The sequence below is a fragment of the Urocitellus parryii genome, chromosome 4 (assembly GCF_045843805.1).
Source record: "Urocitellus parryii isolate mUroPar1 chromosome 4, mUroPar1.hap1, whole genome shotgun sequence".
Taxonomy (NCBI): domain Eukaryota; kingdom Metazoa; phylum Chordata; class Mammalia; order Rodentia; family Sciuridae; genus Urocitellus; species Urocitellus parryii.
This window is the reverse complement of record NC_135534.1, coordinates 175,203,875-175,224,534: the sequence shown is the minus strand read 5'-3', so window position 1 is coordinate 175,224,534 and position 20,660 is coordinate 175,203,875. Positions and strand designations below refer to the sequence as shown.

Here is a 20,660-nt window from a genome sequence, read left to right as displayed (position 1 = left end):
CAAATACTTTGCCCTCCCCAGGGCAGTCCAACTTCCTACCGACACCCATGTCACCTGTGATTCATTCATTCAATATTTACTAAGCCATGCCCATGCTAAGCACTGGAAAACTGAGATGCATTATCACTTCTCTGACGCACAGACTGGCAATTCCAGTACATACTGCTGTGGTCCCTGAACCCCAGATTCAGTGTCATAGCATCGTGAGTTAAGGACCTTGGAGATCAAATCCCTTCTACAACCTCCCTGACAAATGACAATCCAAGAATCTGAACTCAGCTATGAACCAGAACAACTGCCTACTCCTGGTGCTACTTCCCTGTCATGTCCTCAGGAACTATGTCCACTCACATTCCTATCACTGGTGATAGCCTAGGAGACTTCTGGGGAGAGACTCTAATATCCATTAGACCAGCAGGTCTCCAAATATGGCCCTCAGACCACTGGGGATCCCTAAGACCCTTTTGGGTCCAGAAGTCAAAATTATTTTCATAATAATAATATATTAATTTTCTTTGTCACATTATCAACATTTGCACTGACAAGGTAAAAAATATCTTAGCACAAATCAAGGCAGTGCCCAAAACTGTACTAATAGTTGTATTTTTCAGCACCATGCATTAGCAACTTAAGAAATAGGCCAGGCACAGTGATCCCTGTAATTCCAGCGTCCTGGGAGGCTGAGGCAGGAGGATCTCAAGTTCAGAGCCAGCCTCAGCAACTTGGCGAGACCCTGAGCAACTCAGCAAGACCCTGTCTCTAAATAAAATATAAAAAGAGCTGGGGATGTGGCTAAGTGGTTAAGCACCCCTGGGTGTCTCAGTGTTTAAGTACCCCTTGGTTTGATCCCTGGTACCAAAACAAGGAAAGAAGGAAGGAGGGAAGGAGAGAGGGAAGAAGGGAAGAAGGGAGGGAGGAAGGATGGAAGGGAGGGAGGGAGGGAGGGAGAAAAGCCAGCTTCACTTAAGAATATTGTTGATTTCTCGATGAAGCCAGGAGAGGCCAGGCTTGACAATTTAGACCCTGTCTCAAAAATAAAGGACTGGAGATGTGGTAAAGTGGTCCTGGATTTAATATCAATATAAAAATAATACAATATATATGTACATACACACATATATACCAGATGAAATAGTAGAAAATTACTGATTTTAGCCTGGTGCAGTGGTGATGCTCACCTGTGATTCCAGCTACCCAGGAAGCTGAGGCAGGAGATCTCACTTTTGTCAAAGAGGGTTCCATCCTCAATTAAGTTAAAATCCCAAGTTTGAAGCTAGCCTTGGCAACTTAATGAGAACTTATCTCGAAATAAAATAAAAAATAAAAATAAAAAGGGCCAGGGATATAGCTCAAAGTTCGTGTGTTCCTAGGTTCAACCCCCAGTTCTACAAAAATAAATAAATAATACAATTTTTTGAAGGGCTGGGGATGGAGATTATTGGTACAGTAATAGCACATGCAAGACTCTGGGTTCAACCTCCAGTTCTGAAAATGGGGCAGGCATTGATATGGTTTCAGGGTCTACACTGCAACTAACCCTTAAAAAATTACCATTTGTCCAAGCTTCGGTGTTGTATCATCAAAGAATACCCATAGTTATCTGGAAAAGCTCTAAAAGCATGTATTTTTTTCTAACCGCATATTTGTGTGAGGCTGGGTTTGTTCCTATCCAGTACTTCAAACAAACCAGCATATAACAACAGATTGCATGCTGAAGCAGATTTTTGAGACTCCAGTTATCCTCTACTAAACAGATACTAAAGAGATTTGCAAAAATTGTATAATTGCCGCACTCTAATTTGGATAGTATAATTATTTTCCATTTAAAACATTTATGTGAACATGGTTAATGTGTAATGAATTCATTTCTATTATATGTATTCATTAATTTTTGGTATTGAGGGATTGAACCCAGGGGCACTTTTACCACTGAGCTATACTCCCAGTCCCTTTCTTTATTTTTCTTTTCTTTTCTTTCTTTTTTTTCAGACAGGGTCTTTTAAATTGCTTAGGACCTCACTAAGTTACCAAGGCTGGCCTTGAATTTGAAATTCTTCTGGCTTCAGCCTCCTGATTCATTGGGATTACAGGTGTGCCCCATCATGCCTGGCCATTTTTACTATTTTTAATGAATTAATAAATATTTTTAAATGTTCTCAGTTTCTATTTTAATATGCAAAGTATTGATAGATGGAACCCACTTCGACAAAAGTTACTTGGGGTTTTTGATCATTTTTAAGAGTGTAAGGGAGGGGCTGAGGCTGTGGCTCAGTGGTAGAGCACTCGCCTAGCATGAGCAAGGCGCTAGGATCGATCCTCAGCACCACATAAAAATAAATAAAGGTATAAAAAATCACATCAATCTTAAAAAAAAAAAAAGACTGTAAGGGGGTGCAGTGGCTGTGCTGGCCTAGAACTTATGAGTTGCTGAGTTTGATCCTCAGCACCACATTAAAAATAAATAAATAAAGATACTGTTTCCAACTACAACTTAACAAATAAATAAATAAATAAAGAGTGTAAGGAATACTAAGACCAAAAGTTTGAGGGAACTGTGGCACTAGACTGTGAGTTCCTCTACACCCACACCATATTAGTATACACAGACACATACCATATTAGTGTATCTAGAACCTGGTATGTAAAAACTTCTGCCTGGTATGTAAAAACTCAGCCTGGTGCTGTGCTAGGCCCTCAGGATTCAGAATTGAAAAATAACAGTCCATATCTGGAGGACACACAAATGAAGGGGACAAGCATATACAAGAAGTTATAACATGGGACTAGGATGAGAATCACAGGAGTGGAGTCTGCACCAAGAACAAGCACCTATTAGGTGGAGAGGGTGAGAAGGGAAAGCTTCCCAGAAAAGCTGACACTTGATCTGAGTCTTACAGGACACCAGGAATCAACAGAGGGGAAGGGCATTTTAGAGAGAGGAAAACAGAATGCACAAAATGTGGAAGCTTTAAGAAAGTTCCTATTTCCAGCACCTGTACACTGCTCAATCTGAATGCAACCTGGAGTAAAAGTCTGAGTATTGGTGGCAAGGTTGAGAATGAAAGGAGATGAGGCTAGGGAGATAGGCAGGGGCCTAAACAAAGGACCTTCTATACCATATTAAGAAATGTGGATTTTTTACATCTTGCGGGCGGGAGTTAGGGAGGAGTTTTGGAGAATTTGGGATCCTATTTGCATTAACTTTTTAAAGGTCTTTGATAGCCCTGGGCCCTGGTAGCTCAAGCCTGAAATGCCAGCAACTTCAGAGGGTGAGGCAGGAGGATACCAAATTCCAGGTCAGCTTCACCAATTAAGCGAGGCCCTAAGCAACTTTGTGAGATCCTGTCTCAAAATAAAAAAAGGGCTGGGGATGTAGCTCAGGGATAAAGCGTCCCTGGATTCAATACCCAATAGCCCCAAATAAATAAACAAATAAACAGATCTTTGGAGCAATGTCAAGGGGTTAAATGAGTTGGGGAACCAGGAGCAAGACCAAAACAGATTCACTCAAGCCGAAGGTTACATGAATTGTGCAAAACAAGTCCCAAGGCGACTTCAAGGAGGAACAAATTTCTAGAATCCCAGGATTAAGTGGATGTGTGAAGTGAAGAATGGGAGAGCGCCCCTGGTAACACCCAGGTCCAGCAGAACCTACTAGATGGATGTCTTTCGCAGAGTTTGGAAAACACTTGGCAATGGGTTGGAGTGAACATTGAATAGTCAGGTCAGGTCTGTTCTTGTCTACTAAGCAAGCGGCCAAGCAGATCTGAATGCTTTTCTGCGCCCCAACCCCAAGGTCCGGCCCTCAGCCCAGGGTTCCCCACCGCCCCCAACTTGCCACCAAAACCTAAGACTTCAGCTCCATAAGCCCTGGGGAGTGCGGCAGCCCGCTCCCTCCCGGCTCTCTCCAGGCTTCCTCCCCAGGTCTCTCCTCCGCATCCCCCTCCTCTGGGGTGCATTTCCACTTCCCCTCCCACCCCACCCGACCCAGAGGAAAACCTAAAACAAACGCCTTGCGCCACGCGCCCCAGACTTCCCGACCCGAAACCCGGCTCCGGGAGCGGTTTCTTGAGGCCTGGATTAGACACCCACCCTGGTTCCCGAAGCCCGGCAGCTCCGCAGTTCTTCCCCTCGCCCCCAGCCTTCCCAGCCTCGGCCCGGCCCCGCCTCCCCATAGGGAAGCATCCCAAAAAAGGGCAGAAAAGAAATTTTGGCATAAAGTTGGCCACTGGGGAAGAGCAGAGTCCTCTGGGGGAAGGGGAGAAGGGAGGGCTCCAGGGAAAGAGGGAGAGGCAAAAGCAGGGGTGGGGACAGACGGATCCTGAGGGGGCGGGGAGGGACTTTTAGCGGATGGGAGTCCGGGAGGGGAACGCGCCCAGTCCAGCCCCGCCGCAGCCGCGTGGAAAATATGCGGGGCACGTGGGGGGCGGGGCGGGCAGGCGAGGAGCTGGGTCCCCCGCCGCCCGGCGCTTTCAGGAGAAGGGCCCTGGCTCCTGAGCTGGGTTGGAAGGGGACTCTAGGGAAAGAGAGGTCAGGCCCGCCCTGGGGGACAGCAAGCCGGGCCGCGTTCCACAGTCTGACAGGGGCTCCTCCGGCCAGTTTCACCCAGCCCTTGGGGAGACTGAGCTATCACCCCCACGCCCTTAACGCAAACTTGCGGTCTGGAACTCGGGGTAAACTGAGGCACTCGAGGCTTGGAGGAGCTCCGCCTCCCAAGAGACATTTAATCTGGGGGGATTTACAGGAAACTTCTAAATTAAGGGCAGCGGCTGCTGCAGCTGAGGGGGGGGGGGGACACGCAGGTCCTTGTGCCCGGGCAGCTGCCGTGAGCTCACGCCCCGAAATAGCCCCAGGGGCCCCAGCCGCAGCTGCCACTGGGTCCGGCTGTCACTCAGAGGAAACGCGGAGCCCCCAGCCCAAGGTCCCCTCCCTCCTTCGCAGCGCCAGGAGTTTTACAGCCCACGGCGGGCTACTTTCTCCCCCGACGGCTGGCTGGGGGTGGAGGGGATGGGAGGCAGAGGCGGGACCCCAAGGGGCGGGCCCAACGGAGTGTGCGCAGGGGGCGGCTGCGCCCCCGGGCCGGGCCGAGCTTCTGCCCCTACAAGGTTTGGGCCGTGGTGGGGGAGGGTCTTGGTCCCCGGCTCCGCCTGGTCCCTCCCCGCCTTTTAGGCGCCCGCGCAGTTGGGACATCCCAGTCCTGCTCAGTCCTTCTTACCGGGCCCTGGTCCGCCGAGCCCTAGCAGCCAGCCCAGTCCACCAGGTTCTCACCACCCGCCCGCCGGCCCACCCCGCACCGCAGCCATGGACGCCATCAAGAAGAAGATGCAGATGCTGAAGCTGGACAAGGAGAATGCCATCGACCGCGCCGAACAGGCCGAAGCCGACAAAAAGCAAGCTGAAGACCGCTGCAAGCAGGTGGGGGGACCCTGCGTTCAGTGCAACCTCTTCTCCCTTCCCCTCCACAAAGGGTCAGATGGGCCCTTGCCAAACTTGGGCCTGCTCCCAAGGCTTTTTCCCACCCAGTAGCCTCCGGGGCCCTCACAGGACCCTCAGGGACCCAGCAGAAACCACACTCCATTTCACCCATGGCTGCCCAGGGAGCCCGTCCCTCAGTTTCCACTCCTGCCCTTGAATAACAGCGATGGGTCCTACCCATTGGGACTTGAGATTTATTCTCTATCCTCACCAGCTTCCCCCAACAGTCTCAACTGGACTGTCTCTCCTCTGTTATCCCTCTTCCTCCCCAACAGCCTCCAAATATCTTTTAATAGCCCCCACATACACCCCTCCTCCTTCCTAGGCCCTCACCAGGGACTTCCTCTCTCCCCTAGCTGGAAGAGGAGCAGCAGGCCCTCCAGAAGAAGCTGAAAGGGACAGAGGATGAGGTGGAAAAGTATTCTGAATCAGTGAAGGATGCCCAGGAGAAACTGGAGCAGGCTGAGAAGAAGGCCACCGACGTGAGTGTGGACTTGGGGGATTATGGGGGGCATTAATGAACTGGGGAGGGGTCCCAGGCATGGAGATAAGTAGTGAAGCAGACCTAGATCTTCCCAGCATTAGCAGAGAAATAGTTTCCTCTCTGTAACCCAAGCTAGGGCAGGCTTACACAAATAATACTAGACAGTGGGTAAATCAAAACCACCTACCACTTCCCTCCAGGACTTAAGTCTTGTAATTCCATTTGGTTCCAGCTTTTGGAAAGTACAGTGATCCATCCAGTAGTGAGTCATCATGGGGGTGGGGGTGTGAGAATTTACTGTCTACCTCAATTAATGTTGCTGCTGAAAATGGTAAGGAGACTGCAGCTATATTTGGGGGGTGGAGTGTAAGTGTGAGGTACTAGTAGGTAGGAAGAGGTAGAGGGATCCAAAGATGGGGCCCTAGCTTGGGTTACATCCCTATGGGACCATTAGAAATTCCCTGGCCTTGACCTCTGGCTCTAGCAGCTCTGCTGTACCCTGGGGCTCCAGCTCAGGTTCTAACGGGCTCCTCATTTACCCTCATTAAGCTGTCAGCCTTCAAACCATGCCAGGCTAATGGGCAGAAGGACAGGGCCACAATGCCAAAGCAGCCACCTTGGCAGGTCCTGCTTACCCTGAGATTTCTCTGCCTGCACCTCCAGCCCCAACCAGACTTGTCTACTTCTTAGGATTTCCAACCCCACCAAATGGTAGAAGAATGGCATATGACTTTAGATGTGGTTCTCACGAATCCCTGTCTCAATAGCCTCATCTGCCTTCCCCCAGGAATTGTTTTAAATTGAAGATGGGCCTGTGGTTAGGGTGTGCCAGTAGTTAGCATAAAGTATGGTCTGAACATCAGGGATGACATTCCTGTTTCTGTTGACCATACTTCATGCTTCCCAACCCCCAGGGTTGGGCTTCTTTGACCTCCAGCCTCCAGTTCTGGTTCTTCACCAGCCCTGGCACATGGGAGGGAACTGACCTGCAGCTGCTAGCAAAGATGACCCTGGGCATTTGATACTCTATAAATAACCAAGGCCCAGTGCAGCTAGAGGCCAGACTGGAAACCCAAGGAGCTAGGTGGGGGCTGGAGGGGGGATGGTGGATGGAGTGGAAAGCCCTGGGAATAGGGACAGGGGAGCAGTGCCAGAAGTAGGGAGGAAACACTGATCAAATTTATAGTGTGACCTTGAACACAGTAGTTATATAGTGCCTCAGTCTCTCCCTCCTCTCTTCCCATTTGTTCAATGGGGAGAGTAGTGCCTGTTCTTTGATTAAAGAACAGCCATAGCTTTGAGGAACTTGAGCAGCAGGCAATGGCAAATGTCAGACCTGTGATGAGGGCCCTAGTACTTCCCAAACTTGGCCATCATTTGTCATCCCATCACCATGAAGAGAGTTTTCCTTATACGGAGTCTCATCTCTCTAGAGTAGCCCCCAATATCCTCCAGAGTCATTCTTCCCAACACCAGTGATGTCTCCAGAATCTTTCCACACTGAGTCATCAGGCCCTGAGCCTATGATGGGCTCTTGTCACTCTAGGTGGCCAAGCTCCAGGTGCCTTCAGCACCTGGAGGACAAGCTATAATCCACTTTCTATATATGGTACTGTGTTTCTCTTGCTCTGCAGTGCCACCAGGGCCTGCCTTCTACACCCTCTGCTCCCAGTGCTTCCACTCAGCTCCTCCCCTCCACTCACTCTTTCCCTTACACTGGCTCTTTATCCTTTCCAGTCCTAAAATTCTGTGGGGTCGCTGGGCGCAGTGGCACAGGCTTGTAATCCCAGCAGCTCTGGAGGCTGAGGCAGGAAGATGGGGAGTTCAAAGCCAGCCTCAGCCAAAAGCAAGGTGCTAAGCAACTCAGTGAGACCCTCTCTCTAAATAAAATACAAAATAAAGCTAAGGATGTGGCTCAGTGGTCAATTGCCCCATAGTTCAATCCCTGGTATCCCCCACACACACACACTCACACACACACAAAAAAAACCTCTATGGGGTCTCTATGGCTTTGAGGGAGAGAAACTTTTGGAGTGTGCTCATGCAGGCAATGTGCTCAAGTTTTTTCTGCACATTGTTTCATAATTTCCCAAACTTGGCTTATCATCAGAACCACTTGGAAGCTTAAAGAAAAAAAAATGATTCCCAGTCTTTACTCTGGAGGTCTCAGTTCAGTAGATCTAGTATGGAGCTAGTTTTTTAAGTCTCCCAGGTGGTCCTATTGATGAAGCGCTAGAAGCACTACATTATCTCAGAACAGTCTCCAAAAGGAGGAACTGATCATTAACACCAATTTATGAAAGAGGAAACTGAGGCTTAGAGAGACTAAATAAGGTGCCCAAGGTCACACAAGTATTGAGTGGCCTCCATGGCTCCAAGACAGCAGTCTGACTCAGAGCTGTGCTCGTAATACCAAACCGCACTGCTGCTCTTTTTCCTTTATGGGGGCCTGTCTTGCTCTGCCCTCTTTTTCTCAGGATGTCCCCAGTTTTTGTTTTTTACGGGCCTTCTCCAAAATCTCAAAGGTTTTGTTTCCATATTGTAAGACCAGGGGCCTTGGTAGGAAGCCCCTCGCTGTAACCATGGATGTTGACCTAGTGTGCCCTCTTGGATCCCTTGTTGGTAGTCTGCCTGGCAGCTGGTGACATCACTGAGTTCAATTCTGTGATTGGCCGTTTTTAGCAATGGTGAAGTCTGTTTGGCCTAATTCTTCCCCCTTATCTGTCCTGCACCCACCCACCTACCCTGTGCTCTGCTGAGGAGGAATCAGGGCTACCTCAGACCAGTCTCAGCACTTCAAATGCTCTCAAAAAGAACAGAGTGACCAGCCATCAAGAGACTCACCACGCACAGTGCCAGAAGAGGCCCCATGGCCGGGGAGTGAAGCTTGTCAAGTAATGTTTTTGGCTAGAGCAGGGTTTTAACAGAAGATAGTTAGTAGAAAAACAGGTTAAAATCTAGAAGTCAGGAAGCCTAGGTTCTTTCTGAGAGGAGTCTTACCATCCTCTGGAGCCCCTCTGACTCACCCAAGGCAGACAAAGCTTTTTGACCTCTGACCTCTGGCCCACAGGCTGAGGCAGATGTGGCCTCCCTGAACCGCCGCATCCAGCTGGTAGAAGAGGAGCTGGACCGGGCACAGGAGCGCCTGGCTACAGCCCTGCAAAAGCTGGAGGAGGCTGAGAAGGCCGCTGATGAGAGCGAGAGGTGGAGAGGGGCACACGGGGAGGTTCAGGGACAGGGGAGGGAGCCTGTCTCTGCTGGTGCTGACCTCACACTCACCTCTCTCCCTGACTCTCAGAGGAATGAAGGTCATCGAAAACCGGGCCATGAAGGATGAGGAAAAGATGGAGCTGCAGGAGATGCAGCTGAAGGAGGCCAAGCATATTGCTGAGGACTCCGACCGCAAATATGAGGAGGTGAGAGCCCTACCCCACTTCCTTCCCATTCCCAAGCCTCACACCCCAAATCAGTAACCACTGATCTGCTCTCTCCCAATGCTCTCAGGTGGCCAGGAAGCTGGTGATCCTGGAAGGAGAGCTGGAACGCTCAGAAGAGAGAGCCGAGGTGGCCGAGAGGTAAGGATACCCTGGGGTGACCGATGGAACTGGACCTGAGCCAGTGGCTGTAGGATACCCTGCACAGTGGGTAGTCGATTTCCCAGGCCTGGGGCGCCCTAGGGACAGGGCCTGTCCTCTGACCCCTGCCTGCTGCCCCCAGCCGAGCCAGGCAGCTGGAGGAGGAACTTCGAACTATGGACCAAGCCCTCAAGTCCCTGATGGCCTCAGAGGAGGAGGTAGTGACCTCTGTGGAACTTTCTGGGCAATGCCACTTTCTTGCAGCTCATCTTCCCTTTCCTACCTCAGCATCTCAGGCTGCTCTTTCTCACCTGCCACGGGTTGGGAAGGGCCTGGGCTCCCAAACTCTGCCTGCTGTCACTCTCACCACTTGGCTCTTCTTTTCTCTCCTCCACCCTTCCCCCACTATGCATCCTTGCTGTCTTGCCTCACTGTGCCCTCACACCCCACCCTGCCGCACACCCCTGCAGTAAATGTGGGGACCTAGAGGAAGAGCTGAAAATTGTTACCAACAACTTGAAATCCCTGGAGGCCCAAGCGGACAAGGTAGAGGCGGTAGAGGGGTAGTGAAGATTGGGTCCTGCAGGGGAGGGAGGTGAGGGCCCAGGCAGGGAGGGCTGGGCACTCAATGGAAGCAAAGTTAGAGGAACCTGAGGGCCTCTGTGGAGAAATGAAAGACTTGAGAAGGCGAATTACTAATGGCATGTGTATGTCCCTAAAAGTATTCCACCAAAGAGGACAAGTATGAAGAGGAGATCAAACTGCTGGAGGAAAAGCTAAAGGAGGTAAGAGCTCTCTTCTAGCTCCCAGTCTCCCCTCAAGCCGTCCTTGTCCCTGCCAGAGGCTGCCTATGACAGGGGATCTGGAACTAGGGATGGGAGAGAAGATTGACTTAGGTGCTGAGTCTCTCTGAGATGCTTAATTCTTTACCATGTCACTCATCCCACCCTTATTAACAGGCTGAGACCCGAGCAGAATTTGCTGAAAGGTCTGTGGCAAAGTTGGAGAAAACCATTGATGACCTGGAAGGTAAAGGATACTCCCCCCACACACCTGTCACTGTAGGCCTGGCCCTTATCTCCTCTTCGGGTTATATTTACCACTCATAAACTAGGGTTGGACTCCACAAATTCAAAGAAGCTGTAACAAGCCAGAGTGCATCAGCTCCTGTACTTCTCAGACTTGAGCATGTAGAAGAATCAGGGTATAGTTCCTTGTACAGCACATTTAAAAACCGCCATAGAGGACTGGAGATGTAGCTCAGTTGGTAGAGTGCTTGCCTCACATGTATAAGGCCCTGGGTTTAATCCTCAGCACCACACACACACACACAAAAAAAAAAAAAAAAAAAAAAAAAACAACATAGAGCCGGACATGGTGACATGGTGGCTGTAATCCCAGCATCTTGGGAGGCTGAGGCAGGATTGCAAGTTCAAATCTAGCCTCAGCAACCTAGCAAGGCCCTAAGCAATTTATTGAGACCCTGTCTCAAAATAAAAAATAAAAAGGGCTGGGAATGTGGCTTAGTGGTTAAGCACCTCATGAATTTAGTAAAAAAATACCCATAGATACCTGCACTCTAATCCAAAGTGATTGATTGCTGACCTAGGGCTGGTGAGTTTGTATTTCTCACAAGATCTCTGGAAATAACTATGCTGCTGGTCTGCAGAATGTACTTTGCATAATACTGATCTAACAAAGCAAAGCCATCTCCAAGCACAACACAATAGAAACCGATCACAGAGCCTTCTTGATTGAAGAGACAGCTATTTGATGTAGTGTTTGAGTTTGCCTGACAACATTAATGGAAGACACTACATTTGGTGAAAACAAACATCCAGATATTTGCTAGTCTCTGGTTATTTCTATTATCAACAATGCCGCTGTACTCAAGGTCACCTTTCCTTTTTTATCTGATAACTCTTTAACTTTCACAATTCCCAGTGCCTTGCTTCTTCTCAGGCAGGTGCTAATTTTATCTCCAACTTTAGGACTTTAGCCCTCTTTGATTCAAGCACCCTCCCTCTTCTACTTCAGCAAGCATGCCTACCTGTTCAGAGCACTGTGCCCATAGGTTCCTGGGAGGGCAGATGCTGCTCAGGGGAAGAACCAAGCTGGGGCAAGAGAAGGGCAAAAGAGAGATGGGGTAGAGAAAGGGGAGGAGGAAGCCCCAAAAACCGTCCAGCCTGTTCTCTGGTCGCTTTCTCTTACTCTCTCTGCCTCTCTCTGATTCATTTTCTCCCCATCATCCTTTCTCCTTCCTTCCTTCTTCCCCTCCATTCCCTCTTCCCACACTCCCACCTGGCCCCTCTCCCCTGGTCATCCCAGATGAAGTCTATGCACAGAAGATGAAGTACAAGGCCATCAGCGAGGAGCTGGACAACGCACTCAATGACATCACCTCCCTCTGAGCCCACATCAGTGTGACCATCTCAGCCCCCTTCTCTCCCCTCTTTTCATTTTCTGTGGGGAGGGGCAGATAGGAGGAGCAAAAATTGGCATCGTTGCCCAGCCAGATTGGGAACAGTCTAGGGAGAGTCTCCATCACCCCCACTGCCCACTCTGGCACTGGCTTCATCCTTCAATCTCTGCACAATGCCCTCCACCTGCTGCCCTCCAGCCCTCTCTGCTGCCTAATAAATTCTAAACTTGGTCTCCATGCTGTTTTCCTGCCCTCCAGAGAGCACTTCTTCACTGCCACAGACCACTCCTTCACTCCTGAGACCCTGGCTTTTACCGACACACCCAATCTTGTGACCCTCACCTCCTTCCTTGAATCCCCCTACAAAATGCTGTGACCCACACCAAGACCCCTCTGCACTGCAGTCTCTGTCTCTGACTCTCATTATTGCATGTGGGCATGTGTGACCCCATCAAGTACCATGGCCCCCTCTGGTACCTGTCAGACTTTAGAGCACTTAACTGGGATTCCAGGATCTAACAGAATGATTGGAAAGGAAATAGGGTGGGGTGAGCTACAGGGGAGGGACAAGAAGATCGTGGAATGAAGTTTGAAAAAGTACTGGATATCAGCAACAGGGCTTTCCACTGCAGCTGCAGGTCTGTCTTCCACCTCATTTCTGTCTGTCTGTCTGGTCTTCTCTTTCCTGGCTCAGCCTTTGTCTTTCCTTTGGTTTTCAGTTTTTGCTATACCTTCTAAAGAAGGAGGGTAAACTAGTTTATGACTCAAACCTCCCCATTCCCACTTGCATGACCACATAGGCCTTAAGTGAGGCATCTGTCTGTCCTGCTTAATTCATCCAATTGCCCCTGCCAGGGAGCCCATAGGTCCCTAAAGTTTATGTCTTCCTGTGTCTCCTAACCCACCCCATGTCTGTGTCACCTTCCCCTGTCCATGGCATCCCCCTGTCTCCCCCATGCTCCCCGTCTCCCTTCCCTCTCCTCACCAGCTTCCTCCCCTCACAGAGACCTTGGCCAGTGCCAAGGAGGAGAACGTGGAGATTCACCAGACCCTGGACCAGACCCTGCTGGAACTCAACAACCTGTGAGGGCTGGCCCTGCTCCCAGCCAGGGTATAGTTGCTACCCCAACCCAATAAAACTGATTTACCAGCATCCCAGGGCCCTTTAAGCCTTTCTTTTGGTTGCCAATGGAATCAGAATGATTATGGCCTGAGTCCTTGCTCTATGATGGGAACTCCTTTTCATTCAGAGCCCTGGGGAAGGGGTCCTGGGCTCACTGAGGAGAGGTTTGAACAGGCTATGTGAAAGCAGAAGATCCTAAGGGGTGGGGGAATATCCCGACCTTTACTCTGCAGGGCAAAGGAGCTGTCATCTGCAGCACTGCCCTATTCTAATGGGCAGCTGGGTCAAATGATATGTTCTGAAGACAAAACTGCAAGAAAAGACAGATTTTCCTCCAACAGGGTAAAAGCCTAAAAGCCTCAATGTAATTTTAAGCCTAGTAACTTGTAGCCTACCCCTCCTCCCAACACCCATGCTGACACACACACCCATCTCAGAAATATCAGTCACCTCCCTTCTGGATAACATCTGTGGTGGACAGAATAATCCCCCTCCCCCAAAGATGTCCACAGTCTTATCCTATGAAATGTTAACTTACATAGGAAAAGGGACTCTGAGCAAAAGGTCTGAGTTGAAGAGATTCTTCTATGTTACCTGGGCAAGCCCAGTGTAATCACAGGGTCCTTCCAAGATGGAGAAAGATCAAAGGCAGTAGGACACATGACAATGAAAGCAGAGGTTGGAGTGATGCCAGGAAGGGGCCATAAGCCAAGGAATGCAGGGAACTTTCAGAATCCGAAAAAGGCCAGGAAACCTTGTACCCTCAGAATGTTCAGAAGGAACTAGCCCCTTGGGCTGGGGATGTGGCTCACTCGCCTGGCACGCGTGCCCCGGGTTCGATCCTCAGCACCACATACAAATAAAGATGTTGTGTCTGCCAAAAACTAAAAAATAAATATTAAAAAACTCTCTCTCTCTTTCTCTCTCAAAAACAAACAAACAAAAAAAGGAACCAGCCGCACTGACCCCTGGACTTGGACACCTAAAATTCATTTTGGACTAACTATAAGAATGAATCTGCATTACCACCAAGATTGTGAAAATTTGTTAAAGCAGCAATGGGAAACTAATATACCAACCTTCTGGTTTGAGGGAAAAAGGTGACTTACACATTTTGTTAGGAATATTTATTTTTTTAAAAAAATCTGGAAGTTGAGTGCAATCTTGCTTTGCTACTATAAGATCCCATTTCAGTGGCTTTAGGGGGGAAAAGAAGAAGAAACATTCTTTGCAAATTAAAAAGGAATCATCTAGTGGGCAAAATAGGAAAAAGTTTCCAGCTCCCCCCAGAATCCTCTAGCTGGCTTATCTGTGTATTTTCCAAGTTCCGGGCTTCTAGGCTCCAGTTTCCGCCATCTCTGGTGGGCTGTAGCTAACACCCTCTTTGGTCCTACTTCTGTGTCTATACAACAAGGAACTTGAATCAGAAAACTGGCCCTGGATGAGTTAATTTGCATGCACTCCACAAAGGGTGGGTGGGAGAGCTGTACTGAAGGAGAGGGTCAGTGAATACCTGTGCTGCCTCCCCATCTGCACAAGGAAGGCGATACTGGTGACAGCAAACAGGAAGCCAAACACCAGGGCCAGGATGTCACCTGAGAGGAAGAGGAGAAGGACCACCTTAAGAGGGGTACCTGGGGTCCACTGGGTCCCTTTAGGCCTGCTTCAATGGTTGCCACACCATCAGCCCCAGACTTCTGTCTCTGGAAGAGGCCAGCCCAGAAAACCATGGATGCACTGGAAGGTTTTCTTCCTAACAGCTAGGTAAAAATTGTTTGGGAGAGAGGATGCTAGAACATTTGGGGAGCTTCATCCTCATCAACTAAGTCATGGGGTCAGTGGGGGAATCCCCCTCACCAGTCTGACTCTGTCATATTAGGGACAGGGGTCTGTTCAAGGAAGAGGAGAGGAAGCATAGGTGGCCCGATTACCCCCTGGGGCTGAATAATGCTAAGAGTAAAAGGGACACAGACTCACCGGCAGCAAGGCAGGAGGAATTCATGTGGACTGAAGAGAAAAAGGAGATATTAGAGCCAGAGACCGTAGCCACCAGTGATAGACTCTCTGATATAAATGAAGACATGTGAGGAGGAGGGACCTATGGCTGGGGTGACGTAGCAATATGGGACACCAGACAAAGCTGCACCTGGCTCAGGGTGACTGTCCACTTCAACAGGGAAGGAGGCCTCAATCATTCGCCCATTCAAAGGCTGCGTGGCTCGGAAGTTCAGCTGTAGCCGAGAGTTATGAGATTCCCACAGGGAACTGGAGAGGATGTGGAGCTGGGAAGGTCAACAGATAATACAGGTAGACTCCAGAAAATAAAAGAAGGCTGGGGATGTAGCTCACTAATGGAGAGCTTGCAAAGCATATGCAAGGCCCTGGATTCAATCCCCCAACACCACAAAAAATAAAAATAAAAAAAGGAAACAAAAGGGTCCCACACCATGCCCAAGTCTTACCTGCTTAGCACTCAGCCTCACTGTCTGATTGAACACAGTCCAGATGACCCCTTGGGCACAGGGGGGTGTGGTCAGAGATCCCTCATATCGGAAATAGCGGCTGAGGTCAGAGGGCAGCAGGGCAGATACATCCAGTCCTGGGACCCAGATCTCTGAGTCTGTGGAGAAGACTTGTTGGTGTCTCACTTAGACTATGTCCCCTTAAAGTTCTGAGGTAGAGAGATACAGTTTCACCTCCCCAAACCAACTTAACTCCCTGAGCATACTTCTTCACTATGTGTGATCCCTTCCCATAACTCCACATAGGAAAACTCAAAAGGAAGTAAAGGGCTTTGAACAATCCGATGAGGCCTCACAGAGTGAGAAAAGAAGACTGAGCCTTCACTCTTACTTTGCATACCATCATAACTTGCTGGATCACCAATTTAAGCCCAGAGTGAATTAAACAGAAAAAATGAAGCTAGGGAAATAACTCAGAGGTAGAATGCTTGCCTAGCATGGACCTTGACTTGCAAAGATCTGGTTTTGAACCCTGGTATAACTAAATAAATAAATTTGAATAACTTGTAAATAAACTAATATTCATAATTATCAAAAACAGACACAAAACTTCAAAGGCAGCTGGGTGTGATGGTACACGCCTATAATCCCAATCACTGGGGAGGCTGAGAGAGACAGGAGGATCACAAGTTCAAAACCAGCCTCAGCAACTTACTGAAGCTCTGTCTCAAAATTAAAAAAAAAAAAAAAAGCTGAGGATGTATCTCAATCGTGAAGTACCCCTGGGTTCAATCCCCAATGTCACAAAAACAAAACAAAAAACCCTCCAAAGGCACACTTCTTTTCATTTAGCAAAAACCTAAAGGTCCAGTGGAGTAAGTGAAGTTTAAAATGACCCACTGCAACTGAGAAAGATTTCCAACAACTGTTTCTATAAACTTCAAATATTTGATGATTATGAATGAGAAACAGAGTTTTCAGAAAAAGTGTATCTTTCCACACTCAACCCAGGAATTTCCAAACACTTTTTTTTTTGTCCTTTTTTTCTTTTCTTTTCCTTTTTTTTCTAACTTTGTTTTCAGTTTGGTTTTTGGTTTGGAATCATCAAGCCTATGGGCAACAGCTTGCCTGTGGTCAACTTCACAGTTATTATCCAGATCAAAGCTAGTTCACACCCAACTCCATCCAATCCCCGTTCTCAGATCTGAAGCTCTCAAAACCTTTTTTTTTTTTTTTTTTTAATAATGGTACTGGGGATTGAAGCCAGGGGAGCTCTACCACTGAGCTACATCCACAGCCCTTTTTATTTTGAGACAGTGTCTTGCTAAGTTGCTGAGGAGGACCTTGAACTTGCCATCCTCCTGCTTCAGGCTCCCAAGTCACTGGCATTACAAATGCAGGTATGCACATTGCACAGCTATGTCTTTTTTTCTTTTTTTTCCTTTTTTATTATTTATTTATTTATTTAGAGATGGGGTGTCACTAAATTGTCCTGGCCTCAATCTTGGAACTCTCTTGCCTCAGCCTTCTAAGTAGCTGGGATTACAAACATGTGCCACCATACCCAGCTCCCCAGGGCAAGTGTTTAAGCATTAGGGTATAGAAAGTAGTGGCCAGACCTACAAACTGACCTTCCTCAGCAATTTCTTCCAAATGTGACAGCAACTGCTCATAGGCATTGTTTTCTTCTGGGCCCTCCTGGGGGTGAAAATGCAAAACAGACTTATACCTATAATCTAGGGCCTTGCCTGGAGGCCTAAACATGGGGTGGGTTTCCAATAATCCTCCCCCATTCCTCACCTCTGAGAGGAAATCTTATTACTCTTACTGAGTAAGTTTATTATTCTTGTTTTGCAAACTAATGAGCTTGGTGAATTGGGTTTCAATGGCAAATTGGAGGAGGAAGAGGAGGAGGAGGAGAAGCTGCCACTTCACTAGGATACTAGGCCCTCAAGGACCTTGGCCCTGCTAACTTTTATACATATACATACACTGCATGGTTCTCCCACAGAAAACCTTAATACACCTTGTATTTGTGCTACTTCTGCATTCACTTTAATAACTCATGTTTGGCTTTTGGAACCTTGTCCTGATGTGCTATTTCTGAGGCATTTCTCTGAACATTGTGCTATGAGTTTCGCATTTGTGAGTGAGCCTAGCAGGTCTCTCATCCTTTCCCTTCACGGCCTCCTCTAATCATGGCATATATATCTTTGATCATTAAGGTCCAAAGAGGTCAATAAATGCTGCATTTTAGGAAGGGAAATGAAAGGTTACAAGAGTTAATAGAGAAATTACTTCTTCCAATGTCTAATTGTTTCATCTGCCATTCCCCAAACGGGCCACATTGTATTTGCAGGTACTGTTCTCTCTGGTTGGAATGTTTCCCTTTTTTTCCTATCAAAAGCTTCAGAATTAACCTCCTCCCTGACCACCATTTTACTGTGTCCTTCCCATTACCTATCATGTCAGCTCCCACGGGTTGTGAGTTCCTTAGAGGCAAGGACCCACAGCTTCTGAATCTTTTTTTATGGTCCAGTGCCTGGTTCAACATGGGTGTTGAATGAGGATGAAGGCTAGAGGCCAGAGTGACAGTTTGGGGATGGGATCTCTGAGGGCAAGATACATTGGACCCCAGGGAAGAAGGGAACGGGAGTGGGAGGGGTGTGCAGATGGGTACCTGTAGGAAGGCGGCCAAAACCGCCAGGCCTCCCGGGCGCCCCAAGGCCTCATCAACTCCCGAAAATGCAGTGCTGAGGTGAACTACGTGGATCTGGAGAAAACACCGGGGTCAAAGTGGGGTATATCTCGGGCCACGCCCCTTTGCCCCTCCTCGGATGCTCACCTCGGCAGGGAAATGGTGGCCATCAACAGAGTGCTCTGAGCCCGGGCGATCCGAGGTACCCCAGTGCAGATGCAACTGCAGGGCTCTGTACTCCCGCCCGGGACCCAGGGCCATCTCCAGCCCGGGAGGCAGAGTCAGCTGCACTGCGGGGGGAGCGCCAGGTGAGCCCGACCCTGTCTCGCCTGCCCGCGGGTGAAACCAGCCTAACCCCGAAGCACCTCCCCAACCGCCCTCCTCCGGGTCCCATCCCCAGACAGTCCCTTCGGTTTCCCTGAGGCTCCACCCCAGACCCCCTCACCGGTGTGCCCATTGTTGCGCAGGCGCAGTTCCGGACGTGGCGGTAGCGCAAAACCCTGAAGTTGTGGGGGTCGCAGCGCGCGGCTGAACGCAGTGAGTTCCGGGCGGATATCTATGGGGGACTGAAAGCGGCCTGCGCAGGCTGGGGACACCTGGGGCCAGGGCGGGTTGCCTGGGAATAGAGAGTATGGTGGAGAAGTCTGATGACTGGGTAAGGAACTTTTAAGCAACCTGCGCGAAAAAGTGAAGCGGGTGGAGTCTGGAGGCCTCGGAGCGGGAAATAGAAATCAGGGATGTGGGCGGGGACCGGAGCCGGCGGGGACCGGAGCCTGCCGTGAATGGGACGCCCAGAAACCAGTCTTGGAATGGTTGTGGGGCAGATCAACAGAGCCGGGTTCCCAGGTTGGATCTCTGCAGGGAGTGGGAGTCTCACCTCCGTAGCGCCAATGAATGTGGCCATCCCCTGCGTAAATGAGAAGGATGTACAAGCCAGCCTTAGAGCCCATCCCTTCCCAGGGGTCCGGAGAAATAGGTCCCCCACCTCGCGGCAGGGCCCCATAAATTAAGATGTCTTACAGGGCATAGCAGGTAACAAATGTCTGAAGCGGACCACGTGCAAAAACGCAGTGGACTGCAACCAAACATAACACTGGAGCCGGGAGGGCAAACAATGGCCCCATTGGCCCCTGTTTGCAACCACTAGTTTAGGATCTGTAGAGTAGGTGAGTACCTCAGTCCCCAAGCCCAACTCAGTAGACCATCTTTTTCCTCTCTCCCTTATTCATCCCTTTCCCATACTCATTCCACTGCCCTTCCTAGTCTCCATCTCTTTTCCCTGCGTTCCTGGCTTGGAAATCAAGATACCAGGTCCCTCTCCTGTCGTTGATTCCTTCTTCCTAGTCCCAGCTTCTTCCTTGCAGACTGAAGCTGAGAAAGTCTACAGGTTCTGCCTTTCCTTTGGTACCTACTCTCTCCCCCTAGTCTTTCCTCTTTTCTTCACATTCTCTCTTCCTCTTCACCTATCCCCCCCTTTCTGGACAGTCCTGTTCTCCTTCTCCTCTCCAATCTCCCCCATTCTTTCCCATCTCTTCCAGCAGTTCTCCATATTTTTCCTTTCCCCATCTTTCCTCTTCTAGCGCTGAAAGACAGAGGGGTCTAATGGTGGGGGAGCCCCCTGGAGGGGTTTCTCATAGAGAACAGGCTCCTTCCCTGAATGATCTCTGCCAGGAGTAGGGAGAGGTGGCATGATTCTACTGAGCCTAAATTTGGAGGCTGATGACCACTTACCTTTTTTGTTCCCGGGAGCTTTACTTAGGTGACCTTGACTGTCCCCAGGAGCTTCAACAGTTGGTAGATCCTCTAACTTCAGGGAGTTGTCCTCTTCTGGTTTAGAAGTAATTTCAGGTGAATCCTCCTCCCCAGGTGGATCCTCTTCACTGTACAAATCCTCCTGGCCCAGTGGACTGTCTTCCCCAGATGAACCTCCTCCCATAGAGTGATCCCCCTGCATCCAGGACAGTTTCTGGGGATGGGCAGGCACCAGGAGCAGTAGCAACAGCAGCAGTTGCACAGTAGGGGCTGGGATCAACAGAGGGAGCCAGGGGCTGGGGCACAGGGAAGCCATGCGGCTGACTGGGGTGTCCCGGGACACGGTGTGGTGTGTACGGGCTGTACGTGCATAGGAAACAGGAGCTGGGTGGGGGAGGAGCGAGCCTTGAGGGGAGCAGGCTGACTCACAGAGTGCCCTTTTGTAGAGATGGAGCCAAAGTCCCGCGGGTCTGTCTGGCCCTGTGCCCCCTCCCCGATACCAAAGCTTGGATGGGGTGGAGTGAGGGGCAGGTGTGTTCACAAGCACAAGGTTATCGGGGTCATGGGCCCAGCTTGGAACCCAAGGCACCGCCTGGCACTGTACAGGCTCTCCCTGGCACCAGCCAGCTGCTTGCCAGCAGCAGCCTCAGCTAACCCTGGCCTGCTTCC

At 49.6% G+C, this 20,660-nt stretch overlaps 2 protein-coding genes across 3 annotated transcripts; one reads left to right on the top strand and one right to left on the bottom strand.

Moving 5' to 3' along the window:
- Positions 1 to 5,141: 5,141 nt before the first annotated feature.
- On the top strand, positions 5,142 to 12,187 carry Tpm2 (tropomyosin 2). The gene is made up of 9 exons (XM_026380357.2): positions 5,142 to 5,415; positions 5,832 to 5,957; positions 9,030 to 9,163; positions 9,258 to 9,375; positions 9,464 to 9,534; positions 10,005 to 10,080; positions 10,257 to 10,319; positions 10,494 to 10,563; positions 11,863 to 12,187. Exons 1-9 carry the CDS (start codon positions 5,302 to 5,304, stop codon positions 11,943 to 11,945), a joined length of 855 nt encoding a protein of 284 aa, XP_026236142.1. The 5' UTR covers positions 5,142 to 5,301; the 3' UTR covers positions 11,946 to 12,187.
- Positions 12,008 to 20,360, bottom strand: Ca9 (carbonic anhydrase 9). Of its 2 annotated transcripts, XM_026415282.2 has the most exons (11): positions 19,971 to 20,355; positions 19,117 to 19,146; positions 18,685 to 18,855; positions 18,387 to 18,529; positions 18,222 to 18,314; positions 17,173 to 17,239; positions 15,542 to 15,699; positions 15,226 to 15,361; positions 15,057 to 15,086; positions 14,593 to 14,674; positions 12,008 to 14,481 (listed from the first exon to the last, which is right to left on the bottom strand). In XM_026415282.2, the coding sequence occupies exons 1-11, from the start codon at positions 20,305 to 20,307 to the stop codon at positions 14,415 to 14,417; spliced, it is 1,314 nt and encodes a 437-aa protein (XP_026271067.1). In that variant the 5' UTR covers positions 20,308 to 20,355; the 3' UTR covers positions 12,008 to 14,414. The 2 variants fall into 2 exon arrangements, with proteins under 2 accessions (XP_026271067.1, XP_026271072.1); XM_026415287.2 differs by lacking the exon at positions 18,685 to 18,855 and having other exon boundaries at positions 19,971 to 20,360.
- Positions 20,361 to 20,660: the final 300 nt, after the last annotated feature.